Raw genomic sequence first — 19,255 nt, 5'->3', positions numbered from 1 at the left:
CGGCCGGCCACAGCGAATCCCCGCTCGGGCGCGCCCCTCGCGCCGCGCCCCAGCCACTCCGGGAGCAGGGGGTGGGACACATAGTAATGACAGCCCGGCTCCGGCCGCCGGCTCCGCCTCCGCCCGCTCCACCGGTGTTTTCGGAGCCGTGTCAGTGCCAGGGGCCAGCGGCAGCGCTGAGCGGGACCGCCCCTCCCCAAGTGCCCAGAGCTGTGCTCCCGGAGCGTTTGTATAGGCATCTGACCCTCCTCAAAGCCCAGGGGGCTCAGGTCCTCTCGGATGGCCCTTTAAGACGGGGATTCTGAGAAGGTGTCACACCCAGGGGGTCTGGCTCCGCAGCCCTGATCCGTACCAGGCCCGGAGGAGACAGTCAGACGTTGGCTGCAACACAAGTTTGCTGCCTGCTTCCCTTACTTAAGTTATCTCATCCTAGCCTCCCAACAGCCCTATGAAGGTAGACACCACTATCGTCTCGTTTCCACAGATTGGGAGACTGGAGCTCAGAGAAGCGAGGAGCTTGGCCAAATGGATTTCCAGCCTAGGCCAACAGACCCCAGAGCCTGCACTCTCAACCACTACCGCTCCGTTACAGATGAGGAAATGGAGGTTGGGAGGGGCAAACGGCGATGCGGAACGGTTTGGCAAGTCACTTGGTTCTCCTGTCCCCATGAGAAAATGTCCTGGTAGACAGGGGTTCCAGGCTCTCTGGTGGCTGGCTCAGCATTCCTACCTGGCCTGTGTCGCTGGGCTCCAACCATTGGGGTGTGAGGGCCCTGGGCCAAGGATTTGCTGCATTTGTGCAGAGTCATAGATGCAAACAAGGCACCTTGGGCCGCTGGCTCCTGTTGCCTGGGTACTGGCTTGGGGGCAGGGACTGAGTTTCTCTCCCTGCATGTATGCCAGAGGTCTTTGTGACCCCAGCCAAATCACTCCCCCAGTCTGGGCCTCAGTGTCCTCAGGGGAAAAAACCAAGAAACTTGAATTCCACAGCCTCCCTAGACACCTTCCAACATCCATAGATTAAAAAAAAAAAGAGCGTTCCATTTAAGAGAGGCCGCCCTACCTTCCCTCACCTTAGAAGCGATAATACAGAGGAGGCTTAAAGGATAGAACATTGCCTCCCAAATCAGCTCATGCTTTCTCGTTCTTCAGATGACGCCTGGGGATACTCCCCCACCCGTCCACCGCCACCCCAGCCACTAACTCTAGTGGGTGAGCCTATTCTGGCCAGGCCTTCCAAAGAGCCCACCACACCTGAATACCCAGAAGGCCACCCAGAGGGTAAGACAGGATCCTACAGTGACACTCTGACAGCGACCTGAGCTGTCGGAAACAGCATCTTTCACATCTGCACAGCAGAGCACTGATGCTAAACTACCACGGGCATCATGGTCTGGGAGCAGGACACAGCCAACAGGGCATCTGGCCTACTTCACATACTATCTTAACACTGCCTCCTCTCCACATAGTCAGGGCCTCAGCTTTCTCTGCATGTCAACCCCCAAATGCCGGGGATACCTTAAAACATAAGTCTAGCACCCATTACCCTCACCTCTGCAGCTCCAGCTCCTGGAAGATGTAAACACAAATCATTCAGTATAAACGTCAAAGCAGTCCTTCCTTTCTCTGCACACGAGGTGTTTATATGTACACAACAAAAACACTGAGCAACAAATACAATGAAGACTCTTAATATCACTTAAGATCTCAAAGAAATAGAATTCAACAAGAATTCTAACAGCTAACCCTTACTGAATACTTACTATCTGTTAGGCCCTGCACTAATGCACTGTTTAATTTGATTCAGTCCTCCCAACAACTTACAAGATTGGTACAATTATTCCTAACAGATGTGGAATATTTCTAACTTACAGATGTCGAAATTGAGGCTCAGGTTCTGCCACATGAGGGTACTTTATCATAAAGAAGGTATATTGCTTCCCTTGAATTCAGACACTAAAGTACAATTTATTCATTCAACAAACATTTGTTGAATAGCTACTTTGTTCCAGCAGTGAACCTAAGGGAGATACGTGGGGCACAAGCAGGCAGAAGGGTCCGTAGGGCCTATAGGCCATGGTGAAGATTGTGGACTTGATCCTAAGAGCAATGGGGAGGTCTGGTGGGAGTGGAGGAAGTAGGGAAGGTCATGTGTAAAAATGTGTGGTCTTGGGGACCACTAAGGGATAATGAACTGGAGATGGTAAAAGTAGAAGGAGGGAGGCCAATTAGGGAGGCCGTTCGACAGTGACAGCACACATGGAGAGAAGCAGAAGTAGATGGGCTGATCCTCCTCAAACTGATGTACTCCAGCTTGTAAGAAGGATGACTTGTAGATGCGCCATGGTTGAAGCTGGGAAAACACTTATCTTCGCTTTGGCTAAGTAAGGGAGGAAGAGTGGGGCAAACAATGACACAGCACGGCCAGACTCTGGGCAGTGGTGACTTTAGATTTGGGCTTCCACCTCTGAAAGGTGGCAATAACCACTTGTAAAGGTTAACTGAAACTTACTTTATGGTAAAGTGCCCTCAATGATATTATTATTTGCCCATATTTTAAGTATTCCAATGATAAAGTGGTCAGTTCTTTTCCCCTATAGATTAATTAAAGCAACCTATCTTTTTTTTTGTTTGTTTAATGCCAAAACCCCAAAAAACCAACTGCCATGGTTCGATTCTGACTCATAGCAACCTCACAGGGTTTCTAAGGCTGTAAATCTTTACGGAAGCAGACTGCCACATCTTTCTCCCTCAGAGCAGCTGGTGGTTTCGAACCACTGACCTTTCGGTTAGCAGTCGAGCACTTTAACCACTGCATCAGAAGGACTCCTGAAACAGGCAGTTTAAATGATTTTCCTGTGATAGGGAAAACGAACCAGGGAAGCACACCTTTATTACAATTTGTCAGATAATATTAAATATACTCTTAGATGCTTAACACTTTTCTGAGGAAAACTATTAGTCTTAATTTGCTCTGTGGAGATGGGGTTATGAAGCTCCTCAACCTAAATTTCACTATGCTTCATTTATTCATCAGTCATCTGGGGAGTTTTGTCCCCAGAGCCCCTAAAGGGATGCTGGGAAAATAAATGATGCATACTGGGCCGAGAAACAAAGGGGCCCAATAAATATTTGCTGAATGAATTCTTGTTTTATTCATTGTTATAGGGAGCATACTGTACTCAAATTCCTACTAACAGGGGATGCCTTGGAATTATGAGAAAAATGTAAAACCCCAACTTACCAAAATAATAATAATTCTACTCAACCCTCATGCTCCAGTTTTTGGCCCTTTAGCATGAAGGAGACACAGCGGCTGGAAATGACCGCCGCTGAAGATCAATTTGCCGCATAATGTAGGTTTGACTGTCTTGGCAGCAAAGTAAGTGTGCAAAGGAGGACTTGTGGGACAGACACCGCCTTCCGTAGTTGCACAAGCCCACCCAAGGCGTCTCCCGAGGACGGGAGTCCTGACCAGCTGCGGGGCGAGGGCCGCTCCAGGAGGTACCAGGGACCCCTTTTCCCCCAAACTGAGCCAGCGATCGTGCCGGGCCCCCGCCCCGGTGCGCAGAGCTGACTCAGGGCGCTCCTCAGGATGTAGGTTACCGCTGACACCTGCAGCCCCCTCCTGGCCGCTCAGAAAGCGCCCTCGTCTCTGGGTGACCCCCTTTCCCACCCGGATAGCCCCCCAAAGTGGGCGAAACCTCACCCCGTCCTTTGTATTAATAACAGTTATTCCGCGGAGACGCTTGGAGCTTGAGTTTCCAAAACGCTTTGACATATGGATCCGCTGCCTTCAGAAATGGGAAACCAAGCCAGAGCAGTGGGAGGGGCTTCTGGGCGCGGGGCCCGGAGCCGGGGCTGGGGTGGCTCCGCGTTAGCCCCTCCCCAGCCTACTCCCGCGCCCCGCCCGCCCCGCCCGCAGGAGGGCGCTTCCCGCCGCCGCTCGGCCCCCCCGTCCCCGTCCAGGGCGATCCACCCCGGGCGCCCCGGCGCCAGTGCCCTGGGCAAATACCTCTAGCCATGGTCCCGCTCTGTCACTGCCTGGGATCTCCCGGGAAACGGAGCTTTCGAAAAAAGTTGCAACAACTGTAGCCAACTGCTCGGCCCAAGATAGATCTGCCGGCACGGATTGGCGCTGCCACCCGCCTCTCCGGAGACTGCCCGCCGTGATAGGCGATCTCGGAGGTAAAGCCCGCCTTGGTCCCCGCCTCCCGGGGGCGGGGCGAGCGGTCCCACTTTCTACAAGCGCTTTCGGGACAGGTCCCAGCGGAGGAGGTGGGAGGGGGGTTTAAATTTTACCGTCTCCTGGCGCTGATTGGCTGGGCTGAAGGGACACCCGGGCTGCCATTGGGAGGCTCCAGGCTCCTCCCTCTCCCGGGACCGAAGCTCCGCCTCCGGGGATTTAGTCACGCGGCTGGCGGCCAGGGCTTAGAGCCGACCGGATCTGGGACTTCCGGTTTCTTTCCTGCTTGACCGGAACCCGACCTTTGACCCCTCGACCTCCTCCTGTGACCTGGGAAGCCTGGCTCTTCTAGCAGGTTGGCATCTGCGGCAGTTTGACCCTTCTAGCAGTTTGATCCATTCATTCCTAGGTTTGAAAGAGATTCTCCTTCCAGTATTCAAAACCCACCCGCGCAACTCCGCCAACAGCTAACTGGGTCAGTGGGTGAATCTCCCAGAACCTCAAAGATCCTAGCCCAAGACTTCCACCCAATTTACAGATGGGAAGACAGAGGATCAAAGGGAACAGGTAACTTATTTGCTGCCCACGGTCACCCAGCAATTTAATACCAGAGCCCAGATCTGCCTCTTCACTGTTAGTCCACCACAGGGCTACCTTAACTACCTGGAAGCAACTCTGCACAGTTCGCCATTCATTGGAGCTTTGGACACGTATCCTGTATTTTCTCTGCTTTGGACAGTGGGAAAGTATCCAGTTAACAGCTCTTTTCTAGGGTCCCCTGCTGGGGATGTGGGAAGAGGTCGTTCATCCATTCTCTCTTTGGTTCCCAAGGAGATTTCGGAGACCCTACCATTGCCCGAGGAGCCTTGGTGGTGCAATGGTTACGCCTTTGGCTGCTAACCAAAAGGTCAGGACTTCAAACCCACCAGCCCATTCCACTGGAGAAAGATATGGCCGTCTATTTCTGTAAAGATTTACAGCCTTGAAAACCATATGGGGCAATTGTACTCTGTCCTATAGGGTTGCTATAAGTCAGAAACAACTTGATGGCAATGGGCTTTTTGGTACCATTGCCCAAGGAGTCCCTGTAGTTGTTGTTAGGTGCTGTCAAGTTGTTCTGACTTATAGCGACCCTGTGTACAACAGAATGAAACACTGCCTGGTCCTGCGCCATCCTCACAATTGTTGCTACGTTTGAGCCCATTGTTGCAGCCCTTGTGTTAGTCTATCTCCTTAAGGGTCTTCCTCTTTTTCACTGACCCTCTACTTTATCAAGTGTCTTAGTTATCTAGTGCTGCTATGACAGAAATACCACAAGAGGATGGCTTTAACAAAGATATTATTCTCTCACAGTTTAGGAGTCTAGAAGTCCAAATTCAGGGTGCCAGCTCCCTGGAAAGGCTTTCTCTCTCTGTTGGTTCTGGGGGAATGTCCTTGTCATCAGTCTTCCCATTCTCATTACAGGGACCCCGGGTCCAAAGGATGCGCTGTGCTCTCGGTGTTACTTTCTTCATGGTATGAGGTCCCTCTCTCTCTGTTTACGTCTCTCTCCGTTTATCTCTTGTAAGATAAAAGGTGATGCAGGCCACACCCCAGGGAAACTCCCCTTATATCAGATCAGGGCTGTGACCTGAGTAAGGGTGTTGCATCTTACCCTAATCCTCTTTAACATAACCTAATATTGCCTCAGGCGCCCTGGTGGCCTAATGGTTAAGAGCTCTGCAGTTTGAATCCACCAGTCGCTCCTTGGAAACCCTATGGGGCAGTTCTACTCTGTCCTATAGGGTCACTATGCATTAGAATCGACTTGACAGCAACGGATTTGGTTTGGGTTTTTTTTTTTAATCTTGCCTCATTAACCACAGGCAGAGATTAGAATTCACAGCACATAGGAAAATTAGATCACAAAATGGAGGACAGCCACACAATACTAGGAATCATGGCCTAGCCAAGTTGACACATATTTTTGGAGAACACAATTCAATTCATGACACCAAGCCTGATGTCCTTCACCAGAGACAGGTCCCTTCTGATAACATGTCTAAAGTACGCAAGGCAAATTCTCGCCATCCTCACTTCTAAGGAACATTCTGGCTATATTTTTTCCAAGACACTTGTTCGTTTTTCTGACAGTCTATGGTATAGTTGATATTCTTCACCAACACCACAATTTAGAGGCATCACTTCTTCTTTGGTCTTCCTTATTCATTGTCCAGCTTTCGCATGCATATGAGGTGATTGAAAACACCAAGGCTTGGGTCAGGCGCAGCTTAGTCCTCAAAGTGACATCTTTGCTTTTTAACACTTTAAAGAGGTCTTTTGCAGCAGATTTGCCCATTGCAGTACATCCTTTGATTTCTTGACTGCTGCTTCCGTGGGCATTGATTGTGGATCCATGTAAAGTGAAATCCTTTACAATTTCAATCTTTTCTCCGTTTATCATGATGTTGCTTATTGGTCTCGTTATTAGGATTTTTATTTCCTTTATGTTGAGGTGTAATCCATTCTGAAGGCTATAGTTTTTTATCTTTATCAGTAAGTGCTTCAAATCCTATTCCCTTTCAGCAAGCAAGGTTGTGTCATCTGCATATCGCAGGTTGTTAATGAGCCTTCCTCCAATCTTGATGCTGCGTTCTTCTTCATATAGTCCAGCTTCTCAGATTATTTGCTCGGCATACAGATTAAATACTGTGGTGAAAGGATACAACCCTGACACACACCTTTCTTGACTTTAAACCACGCAGTATCCCCTTGTTCTGTTTGAATGACTTCCCTTGGTCTATGTACAGGTTCCTCATGAGCATGATTAAGTGTTCTGGAATTCCTGTTCTTCACAATGTTACCCATAATTTGTTATGATCCACATAGTCGAATGCCTTTGCATAGTCAATAAAACACAAGTAAACATATTTCTGGTATTCTCTGCTTTCAGCCAGGATCCATGTGACATCAGAGCTGACTCAGGAGTCCCTGAGTGGTGCAAATGGTTAAGCACTCAGCTGCTAACTGAAAGGTTGGCAGTTCGAGTCCACCGAGAGGTGCCTGGACGAAAGTCCTGGGGGTTTACTTTGGAAAAAATCACAGCAATTGAAAACCCTGTGGAGCACAGTTCTCTTCTGACACAGTGGGGTCACTGTGAGTTGGAATTGACTTGATGGTGGCTGGTTTTGGAGTCCCTGAGTGGTACAAAGGTTGGAGGTTTGAGTCCACCCAGAGGCACCTCGGAAGAAAGGCCTGGTGATCTGCTTGTGAAAATCAGCCATTGAAAACTCTATAGAGCACAGTTCTCCTCTGACAAACATGGGGTTGTCATGAGTCAGAATCAACTCTGTGACAACTGGTTTACTGGTTACCATTGCTCAAGGCCCCTCCCATTGCACCAGAAGAGTAGGAGAGCAAAAGAAGGTGATGTATGTGAAAGCATTTGGAAAAGTAGAAAGTGACATCTCTGTTAGTAACTCACTGGCTCACTCACTAAATATGTGGCCTTTGGCATATCATTTCAGGTTTCTGGCCCTCCATTTTCCCAGCTGTCAAATGATGGAACAGGGCTGTGATGGGTAAAGTTCCTTCCAGCTTCATAGTCTAATAAAGGTATGGAGGTTTTTACTCTTCCTAAAATTCATTCATTCAACACATTTATTGAGCTGTATGCCTGGCACTGTTCTGGTCCCAAGGGATACAGGGATGAATAAGACATACATTCCCTACGTGTTTTATGGAAGAAACAAACAAGAAAATGCATAACTTATTTACTTATTATTTTTAAAATAATATTTTATTGTGTTTTCGGTGAAGGTATACACAGCAGCTTAGGTTCCCATCTAACAATTTCTTTACAAGTTGTTCAGTGACATTGGTCACATTCTTCACAGTGCGGGAACATTCTCAATATTTCCATTCTGATCATTTCCGTTAATCTAGTTTCCCTGCCCCCTTACATTCTTATCTTTGTTTTAAAGTAATTGTTGACCGTTTGGTTTCATACAGGTGATTTAAAAAAAAAATTTTTTTTTATTGTACTTTAGATGAAAGGTTTATAGAGCAAACTAGTTCTCGTTAAACAGCTGACACACGTATTGTTTTGTGACATTGATTGCCATACGTGGTTTCTTTTAAGTAGCTGAGTCCTTATGGGTGGTATTCATTATTTTGTGAGCCAGTGTGTTATTTAGCTACAGGATGACCTCAGGGGGTTAGTTGCAGTTTAAATTTTAAAGAGTATCTCAGGGAAGAAACAATTTTTTAAATTATAATTTTAAGTAGTGATTAATGTCATGAAAATGATATAAGTGGGGGATTTTACAGAGCATAAGTAGGGAGAGTTGTGCTTCTTTAGATTGGCGAAGTCAGAGAAATCCTCTCTGCAGTGGTGGCTTTAAGCTATACCCTAAATAATGGAAGATTTAGGTAGAAGGAACAGCAGGTTGTGATGCCTAGAGGTGGAAATGAGCTTGGTGTGCTTGGGAAATAAAAAGAAACCTGGTGTGACTGAAATTGAGTACATGATGGGGAGAATGGAGGGGATCAAGCTGGAAAGGTAGGCAGGGGCTAGATCATATAGAACCTTGAAAGCTGTGCTGGTCTCTCAACTCCAAATCTAGTTTTCTCTACCCTGCTCTGTGATGTTGGGGCTGCAAACCCACTGCAGCCTACTCAATGGCACCTAACAACAACAACTACGATAACGACTAAGATTCTCCCCACACTTCCAGAAGCAGCTTCAGTGTGTTCCCTCTGAAATACCAACAGCACCTGGCTACCACCAATGACCGCCCTGGCAGGGAATACAACAGGGTCCCTGACGGAGCAGGAGAAAACTGGAGTGCAGAACTCAAATTCTAGTAAAACGACCAGACTTAATGATCTGACTGGAGGGACCCCTGAAGACATGGCCCCCTGACTCTCCATTAGCCCAGAACTGAAACTATTCCCGAAGCCAACTCTTCAGGCATAGACTGGACCATGGGACATAAAATGATACTCGTGAAGAGAGTGCCTCTTAGCTCAAGTAGATACATGAGACTAAATGGGCAGCTCCTGTCCGGAGGCGAGATGAGAAGGCAGAGAGGGTCAGGAGCTGGTTGAATGGACACGGGAAATCCGGAGTGGAAAGGAGGAGTGTGCTGTCACATTGCAGGGAGAGCGACTAGGGTCCCATAACAATGTGTGTATAAATTTTTGTATGAGAAACTCACTTGAACTATAAACTTTCACTTAAAGCACAATTAAAACAAAACAAAACAAAACAACAGCAGCCCCCCTTTTGAGATCTGAGCTCAGCTTTGGGGGGCCCCTTCTTGAGCACTTGAAGGACCAACACCAGCCTGATGGCAGCTTCCTTCCAAGAGAACCGGTGCCCCAGGGCTCCTCTTGTGATTCTGCGAGAGGTCTGATAACCCAGCTTCTCTCTGTTCTCCAGCCTTAGAGGTGGTAGCTGCTTCCTGCAGTTCTTTGTGTTTCTTCAGTGTTCCCTTTATGCTTTTTCAGTCTTCCACCACCAGCTTAATTAGGTGCCATCAGGTCTGTTCTTGATACCTAGCGACCCTGTGTGAAGAGCGGAACTGCCCCATAAGGTTTTCTAGGCTGCAGTCTTTATGGGAGCAGATCACCAGTTCTTTCTCCCATGGAGCAGTGGGGTGGGTTCAGAACTACCAGCCTTCCAGCCAACAGCTAAGTGTGTAAGGGTTGTGCCACCAGGACTCCTTGTATATTTACACGTATAAAGATAGAAACCTCTGTCTATATATGTAAATATGTATGTATATATTTTTTAAAGAAACAGTTGCCATCAAGACAGTCCCGACTCATGGAGACCCCATGTGTGTTAGAGTAGAACTGTGCTCCATATGATTTTCAGTGGGTGATTTTTCAGAAGTAGATTGCCAGGCCTTTCTTCTGAGGACCCTGGGGGTGGACTCAAACCTCCAACCTTTCAGTTAGCCGCTAAGTGTGCTGTTTGTACCAATCAGGGACACCATATGTATATATGTATACGTATAACATACACACACATATAAACTTATGTATACACACATATTATATACATACGCATATATACGTATATTAACTCCAAACTATTTGTGTATATGTATATATATATAAAAATGTACTTGGAACTTGAGCAAGTGAGAGTAAAATAATACTGTACCTCATAGGCCTGTTGTAAGGATTAAGTGAGAGAATGAATATAAAGCATAGGGCATATGACAGGCATATAGAAAGGCCCCAGTAAAAATAGCTATTATCATTATACCTCCCTTGATGGTTTTTTATTTTAATGCTCACAGTGTCTAGCACATAGTAGGCACTCAATACATACTAGCTCTTAGTACTGTAATTATTAGTGCTTTGTTTTAATATGATAGGAGCTGTATAATTTTACCAACATGAATACATCTGTTGGCATATCATCATTTATCCATTTGCTAACTTTATGTTGGGGATATAGAGGTTTGAAATGGTAGTGAGTTAATAGTGAATAAAATAAAGTTACAAAATTGCATCTTAGTAAATTGCTTTAATTTGGACTTATTAACACTTCCTTTCTCATTTTTTTCTTTGGTGTCCTCAGAGGGAGACCAAGACATGTCTACTGAACAACTTTCCAAGACAGGTTTCTATGGTCAGACTCCCTGTCACTGGACTTGGAAATAACAAAAAATACAGTGTCAGGAGCATAGTTTGGCGTCAGATGATATAGATCCATGTGAGTTTTCTGCTTGATGAGGCTTTCTTCTCATCTGTCCAGTAGTTATAGCTTTTTTTCTCACCACGTTCTCTCTTTAAGAAAAATTATTACATTTAAACTAGTCATACAGTTGATTGGGGAATTACGTAAAGTTTTAAAAATTATCATTTTAATTGAAAAGGAAATGGAAAATGTATATATTGATGAACAAAGGCGTTTTTTTGTTTTGACACAGCACAGCTCAAGCTGCTTAATTTAAAATGGCTTTTCTTGCCTTTTTTCCATGTGGGCTTTTTTATTTTGTTTTGCTAGCCCTTCAGTTTGTGAGTTTGAAGTATGGAGGCCAGGATCTGTAACAATAATTATGCCAGTAAAAAAAACTTTAAAATTTTAATTTAAAAATGTATTTGAACTTTCCAACACTGCATTTTAGTTAGTATCTGTATTGATTAGGATTAACAACAACAACAAAAAAACCCATTGCTGTCAAGCCAATTCCAACTCGTAGCAACCCTATAGGACAGAGTAGAACTGCCACATAGGGTTTCCAGGGCTATAATTTTTTGGAAGCAGACTGCCACATCTTTTTCCCGTGGAGCGGCTGGTGGGTTCCAACCACAGACCTTTTGGTTGGCAGCTGAGCGCTTTAACCACTGTGCAACCAGGATTATAGGGTTACAAATGAGGGGAACCCACCTCAGCCTGGTTCAAGGAAATACGGGAGTTTATTGAGTCTCAAAGAGCCTTGTGGCACAGTAGTTAAAGCGCTTGGCTGCTAACCAAAAGGTCTGTGGTTGGAACCCGCTAGCTGCTCCGCAGGAGAAAGATGTGGCAGTCTGCTTCCATACGGATTACAGCCTAGGAAACCCTATGGGGTAGTTCTGTTCTGTCCTATAGGGTTGCTATGAGTTGGAATTGACTTGAAGGCAACAGGCTTGGTTTTGGTTTATTGAGTCTCAGAAACGTTCAGGGTTGGAAGTAGCTTCAGGCATGGTGGGGACGCCAGGGATTCAAAGGATGTCATCAGGAATCAGTCTCTCTCTCTCCCTCCCCCCCTGCCCTCCTCTTTGTCCAACTTTTCTCCAGGTTGGCCTTACTCTCAGATTGGCCTCATGCTCCACATGGCCTGTGTTCCCACTTCCCAACCTTACCTTAGCAGCATCAGTGGTAAGACGGTGTTTTTTTCCGAATATTTTCAGTACAGACTCCTGTAATTGAGTCTCATGGGCCTGGCAGTGGATGCCATCCTCAACTCTGGAGTTATATGTATGGGGGTGTACGAGAGGTTAGCACTCTCCAAACCATTGCCCATCACAATGTCTGTCATCTTGAAAAAATCCAATAGATACTTCAGCCACATTCTGGAGCTCATGTTACATTAGACATTGATGACTACTTAGTCCCTGAAACTACTACCTTGGCATCCATGATAATAGTCTCTCCCTGGTTCTGCTTTGACCTCTCTGATTGACCCTTCTCAGGCTTACCGAGTGCTCACCTGTTAAATCTAGGTGTCCCTTATGGTTCTGCCCTTGACCCTTTTATCTTCTCTCTGCATTCTGTCCTAGTGCAGTTTTATACTTTCCCATGTTTTAATTCCCATCTGGATCCCTGGGCGTCAGATGCCAACTGCTTGGTAGATATCTCACTTGGATATCCCATAACAATAACAAAAAAAAAACCAAACTTGTTGCTGTCCATTTTGACTCACAGTGACCCTGTAGGACAGAGTAGAACTGTACCACAAGGTTTCCAAGGCTGTAGTCTTTACGGAAGCAGATGGCCACATCTTTCTCCCACAGAGCAGCTGGTGGGTTTGAACCGCCAGCCTTTCAGTTAGCAGCTGATGCTTAACCACTGTCGCCAGGGCTCCTTGGGTGTCCCACAGGCACCTCAAAATCCCTGTGATTGACTGTTGGTGGCCCCCAATGAACAATGCCTCCCACTAGTCATACCCCTGTATAACTGCCTTTCCTTGTGTCCTAGCTGTCCTTGTTAACCAAGAGAATGTGGCAGAAATGTCACTGTGCCGGTTGCAAGCCTGGGATTTAAGAAAACCTGGCGGCTTCTGCTTTCATTCTCTTGGAAGCCCTGAGCTGCCATCTAAGAACCATGGAAAGGCTGCTGTAGAAACTACATGAAGAGAGAGAAGACAAGCCATTCCAGCATCTCAGCTGAGCCTAGTCCACAGCAGACCCACTGCTGACTGTAGTCACACAAGCAACTGTCAACAAGACCAGCAGAAGAACTACCTAGCAGAACCCAGCCCAGCTTGAACAATCATGAGAAATAAGTTAAACCATTATGTTTTGGGGTAGTCTGTTTGCAGCAATAGATGAGCACAACATTCCCCTATCTAAAACTAAACTTGGTACCTTCCTCTCTGGATCTGTTTCTCTTCATGAGGACACCATTTCAGCTAACAGCACCATTATCTACCCGGGTACTCAAACCAGGGACCCAGGCATTATCCTAGACACCTCCATCCCCACTGCCCTTACCCAGCCAGTCACCACGTCTTGCTGGCTTTGCCTCCTAAATATTTCTTGGACCTTGTTCTTTTTTATTCCTCAACTAATTTTGCTTCAGTTCAGATTCTTGTCTTGTCTTCTCTGGATCTGTTTGTTCTTCTTACCTGAGTCCAGCTTCCAGAGTGATCCTTCCAGAATGTACATCCGACCATGGCAGTTCTCTGCGTAACAGGCTCTGAGTTGTGTGCAACTAGAGAATAAAGTCCACCTCGGGTATAAAAGACCTTTTGAGAATGGCCTTCATCTACCCTGCAACCTTACCCGCTACCACTCCTCTTTACTGCCTCTATCGGTCAGGGTTCTGGCAAGAGAAAGAAACCACACCAGTTATTTAACAGAGATAATTTAATATGACAAATTGTTAACTAGGTATAAGCTGGTTAACTAGGTAACTGAAAGAGTAAAAAGAGAACCGTAAGGCATCATGGTAACTGCAGGAAGCTGCTCTCACCACTAAGGACAAGGGAACCAAGGGAAGAGGTTGGTGTAATGAAAACTCAGAAATGGAGAAGGACTCTACGTTGCTGGAACCCACACCTCCAAAGAGGGGCCTCTGCTCAGCTGGTGCTAGTGTGTCTGAACCTAGAGGGCAACCCTGTGGGGGCTCTCGCTGGTCCTGGTGGCTGGGGGAGGGTTTGTTGTGATGAAGTTAGTTCTGCAAGTGTGGGAAAAACTGCAAACTGCATTTAGCTGCTGCTAGAGGAAGGAACTGCCACTGCCAGGGTGAAGAACTCTTGCTCGGATGAGGTTCACAACAACCTTTTTCCTCCTCCAGCGTGGTGGTCTCCCTCTAGCGCCCCCTGTGGCAGAGTCGAGCACAAAAACAGTTGGCAAAGCAGAAACAAAGTTTGCAATGTCCCAGTCTCGATCACAAAGCTGAGTATGGGAGCTTGAGTTTGGGGCTGAGCTAGGTCTTTTTATTTTATTTTAATTTTAAATGTTTAATATTGTCATAATCTCACCACCCTAACACATTGTCTTAGTCATCTAGTGCTTCTCTAACAAATGCCACAAGTGGATGGCTTTCACAAAGAGAAATTTATTTTCTCACAGGCTGGTAGGCTAGAAGGCCAAATTCAGGGCGTCAGCGCCAGGGGAAGGATTTCTCTCTTTGTTGGCCTTCTCATCAATGTTCCCCAGGACTAGGAGCTTCTCTGCGCAGGGACCAAGGTCCAAAGGACACGCTCTGCTGCCAGCACTGCTTTCTTGATGGTAAGAGGTCCCCAACTCTCTGCTTGCTTCCCTTTCATCTCGAGAGATAAAAGGTGGTACAGGCCACACCCCAGGGAAACTCCCTTTACTTTGGACAGGGATGTGACTGGGTAAAGGTGGTGTTACAGTCCCACCTTAATTCTCTTTAACATAAAATTACAATCACAAAATGGAGGCCAACCACACAATTCTGGGAATCATTGGCCAGCCAAAGTGATACACACATTTTTTTGGGGACATAATTCAAACCATGACACACATATACATTTTTTTTTCATTTTTCTATGTTTTGATTATTTTCCAATTACAGGCATATTTTCAACACATTTGTAATTTTAATGTAGTTTCCATTTCCTGTTCTGCCTTTCCGCTTCACATTAATGACAGACATTTTTGCATAATTTTATGTTACCATGATCACCTTTATGACTTTACATAATTTAGTAATTTCTCTTTTCCTATTTTTGAAACCCCTGTTGGGCGCCCTTTGGTCACTAGCAGTGTGAATCCCTGAACGATCTGTGAGGTGGTGGTGTACTTTCTTCCAAAGACAGCAAGGTCAGAGAGCCCCTGAGAAAGTATATCTCATTGAGGAAGAAGAGGTGATACCACGTGGAGCAAGTGAGCGGCAACGTCTTAATAACTGAAGTACTTACCTTCTTCCTGCCCCTCCCATTCGCCTTGCTCCCTCCTGTTTCAGGATATTTGCATGTGCCGTTTCCTCTTACAGAAACCTGTTTCCTTCTTTGCTAGTTCACACCTACTGTTCAAATCTCAGCTCAGTCATCACTCCCTCTAGGAAGCCGCCTTTGAACTCTGTAATAGCGTTTGACCTCTGGGATAGGCTGTCTTAGCTACCTGGTAGCACTGTCACAGATACATTCTTACCTTTTATGTGATTTGGGGGTTAATGCCTTCTACACTGTATGCTCCACAAGGGCAGGGGCCATGCCTTCCCTTTGCTTTTTTAAAGCTTCGATCCCCAGCCTGGCATAGGAAGGGCGCAGTAAAGATCTGTTGAATGGAATGGGAACTCACGAAATGTTGTGTAAATAGCCATGGGAAGTCAGTCCCTGGATAGGGATTTTTCTGACTCATCTGCTTCCAGTAGCATGTGTGTTCTGGAGGGCCCAGTAAGTCTTCCTCCTACCTCTGACCCTCAGTATCGCAGTTCCCATCCCTAGATGCAACTGCTGTTAACTTGTGCTGTCTTTCAAAGATACTCTACATACATGCAAACAGATATAGAATCACGGATCTTTTGGTTAGCAGCCAGGCGCTTAACCACTGCACCACCAGGGAACTCTGTCTCTCTCTCTATATATATATATACACACAGTATATATATATTAATATACATATATATATATGTATACACATAGGTATATACGAGTGTCCCATTACATTCAACAAATCTTTACTGTGCCCTTCATATGTACATATACAGTGAAACGTGTGAGAGCCGGAACTCGACAGGACTGCCTCGTCTTTCCGGGTCTCACAAGTTTTCTGCCTTTGACAGGGTACCATCACCACTTTTCTGTTGCTCTCTGTTTAGCAGGAATTATTTGAGCTTTCCTTCTCTGACAGGTTTTTTCCTCACGCAGGTTCCAGCTTTCACAGGTTTTCACTGTACTTATTAGATAGAAGTGCTTTATTCTTTTGAACAACTGTTTCTCTGTAAGGGAGCACCATAGTTGGGTAACCAGTCCTCTCTTCAAAGACACTTAGGTTGTTTCCCATCTTTTGCTTCTACAAATAATTGTAGAATGGGTAACTGTGTACATAACATCTGGGTGCACGTGTGTAGTTATATCTATAAATATCCCCTGAAACACCATCTTTCACTTTGGCTCAGGATGAAGAGACTTCGTAGAGATGGCAGCAAGGGTCTGGCTTGGATGAGGAAGTACTTCAAAGGGAGGGAGTTTCCAGGTCAGGTCTTCATCTCCAGAGTCTAGTCTCAGCTAGTCCCCGTGTGCAGGTAGAGTTGGGGACCACTTTGAGACAGAATTATGCTAACTAAACTCTGAAGACACTGGTTCATTAACTAGAAATCCTTAGGTCTGTGTGCCACCCCTTTCTGTATTTCTTTCTCCTCTCATGATGTGACCAATCTGTCATTGCTTGGTCATCTGCACTAGACCTGAAGATAGTCTAGAGAATAGCAGTGAATGAGAATGATACAGTCCTTGTTCCTACGGAACTGTTTTTATTATTTTTACCTTTATAGTTTTTTTTTGTGAGTATTAAGTGAAATTGTGCAAGTAAAGTGATTAACAAAGTGATTAAACCACAAAACCAAAAACCAAACCAGTTGCCATCAAGTGGATCCTGGTTCATGGCGACTCCATGTGTTGCAGGGTAGAACTGCGCTCCATAGGGTTATCAAGGCTGTGACCTTTTGGAAGCAGATTGCCAGGCCTTTATTCTGAGGCGCTTATGGGTAGGTTCAAACCACCAACCTTTTGGTTAGTAGTTGAGCGCTTAACCATTTTTGCCACCCAGGGACTCACAGCAAAGTGATTAGTCATTTAATATTTAATATTCAACATGTACATGTATAAACATTTTTAAGTAAATGTATATGTTGAATATTGAATATTGAAGTTATCGAGGATTTCATTTTACTGGGGTCCACCTTTAACGCCCATGGAAGCAGCAGTCAAGAAATCAAACGACATATTGCATTGGGCAAATCTGTGGCCAAAGACCTCTTTAAAGTGTTAAAAAGCAAAGATGTCACTTTGAGGACTAAGGTATGCCTGACCCAACCCATGGTAGTTTCAATCGCCTCATATGCATGCTATGAGTCGGAATCGACTTGATGGCACATAATAACAACATATGCATGCAAGAGCTGGACAATAAGGAAGACCAAAGAAGAACTGATGCCTTTGAATTATGGTGTTGATGAAGAATATTGAATATACCATGGACTGTCAAAAGAACAAACAAATCTGTTTTGGAAGAAGTACAACCAGAATGCTCTTTAGAAGGGAGGATGGTGAGACGTCTTACATACTTTAGACATGTTGTCAGGAGGGATCAGTCTCTGGAGAAGGATATCATGGTTTGTAGAGGGTGAGCAAAAAAGAGGAGGGCCCTCAGTGAGATGGACTGACACAGTGGGTGCAGCAGTGGGCTCAAACGTAGCAACAATTGTGAAGATGGTGCGGGACCAAGCAGTGTTTCGTTCTATTGTACATAGGGTCGCTATGAGTCAGAACCAACTCCGTGGCACCAAACAATATGTACATGTATATACACATATCATACACACTTACGCATACAAATGCTAAGTTGGAAGATTCATAATTGTTCTTGCTATGCATACATTTTCTTCCTCCCCATACTTTCTCTTGAAGAACTGACATTTTAACCTCCAACTGTTGCAACTATTTGGTTTGCTTTCAGCAAAAGACGAGTGGGATACGCCGCCAGTAGGGGGCAAAAATCACCCAGGCGTGCCTATTACCTAAGCAACGGAGGCAAACAGCTTTCTCAGAATGACTTTACAAAAGGGTTACCCGTTGCAGTCGAGTGGATTACGACTAATGGCGACCCTACAGAACAGAGAAGAACTACCCCATAGGGTTTCCAAAGCTGTAAATCTTTACAGAAACAGGCTGCTACATCTTTCTTCCGCGGTGGGACTGGTAGGTTAGAACTGCCAACCTTTCGGTTAGTGCCAAGCTCTTAACCACTGCGCCACCAGGGCTCCTAACAATTACCAAGAAGTAAATTTGTTTATTCAGTGTTAAGAGATCATTTAAATAAGTCATAAAAGGATGGAAATGAGGTGAGAAGTGGTTGGGACGAAACCTATTCTATAGCAATCACTGAGGGCAATTGTGCGAAGATTCTGGGCGTGTATGAAGAAGAAAAAACTGGGGGTCACAGCCTTAAGATACGATAACGGCTGTGGACGAGCCCAGGGGCTCCGAGTTACCTGCGGTTTCATATTGAATAAAGTGCTTTAAGTGAGCCTAACAAGCAATGAATATGTGAATGACTTTTTTTCTAGAAGTAACTTGGCAATTCGGAGCTTTTGAAAGCGACAGAAACGCCACTAGGTAACCTCTCGGGCCGAGCCAACCCCTAAAAAGGTTTTTGAAATAGCTTCGGGCCCCCTCCTAGCCCGACTTTGAGAGCATGCGCGAGGCCCAGCCGCTGACCTCCTCGTGGCACTCCAGAGCGCGGACCTTCTTCCCGACAGCCCGCAAGGGGAAAAAGGGAGGGGGAACGTAACTCTCGCGAGGTTTCCGACACCGCCAGCGGAAACAGTAGACACGTGACTCTCTTAGGCGGCCTTCGCCTTCCCCCTCCCCCTTCTCGGAAACCCGGCCCCCTCACCCCTCGCCCACCCTAGAGCCGCAGTAATGGACCGTCTGGGTTCCGGAATTCCCTTGGATCCAACCACTGGTACCGGGCCGGCAGGAGCCGATGAAGTCCGTGTTTGGCGGCGAAGGCAGGGGGCGGTCAACATGGGGGGGGAATGATCTTCCTTCACCTAGGAGGGAGGCGGGGCGGAGAGGGCCCAGGGGAGCGGGTGGGGGAGGGAGAAGTCACGTGGGGCGTGGGGCGCGCGCTGCGTGCGCGCGGCGGCTCATCCGTCGCCCCACCTCCTCCCCT

At 46.2% G+C, this 19,255-nt stretch overlaps 1 protein-coding gene across 3 annotated transcripts in view; it reads right to left on the bottom strand.

Annotated features, from left to right (window-relative positions):
- The window catches only part of KMT5A (lysine methyltransferase 5A), an 18,368-nt gene extending 14,313 nt beyond the window's left edge, over positions 1-4,055 (bottom strand). For 2 of the 3 annotated variants that reach the window (XM_023739238.1, XM_023739239.1), the window contains exon 1: positions 3,710-3,809. In XM_023739238.1, the coding sequence (XP_023595006.1) occupies positions 3,710-3,781 (72 nt within the window). In that variant the 5' untranslated portion in view covers positions 3,782-3,809. Of the gene's footprint in view, positions 1-3,709; positions 3,810-4,015 lie in introns of those variants that run through there. The other variant, XM_023739240.1, reaches the window with a different exon arrangement.
- Between the last annotated feature and the right edge of the window lie 15,200 nt (positions 4,056-19,255).

This window comes from Trichechus manatus, unplaced genomic scaffold, assembly GCF_000243295.1.
Source record: "Trichechus manatus latirostris isolate Lorelei unplaced genomic scaffold, TriManLat1.0 scaffold00131, whole genome shotgun sequence".
Classification (NCBI taxonomy): domain Eukaryota; kingdom Metazoa; phylum Chordata; class Mammalia; order Sirenia; family Trichechidae; genus Trichechus; species Trichechus manatus.
Note: the sequence above shows the minus strand (reverse complement) of the source record. Positions and strands in the feature narration are given on the sequence as shown.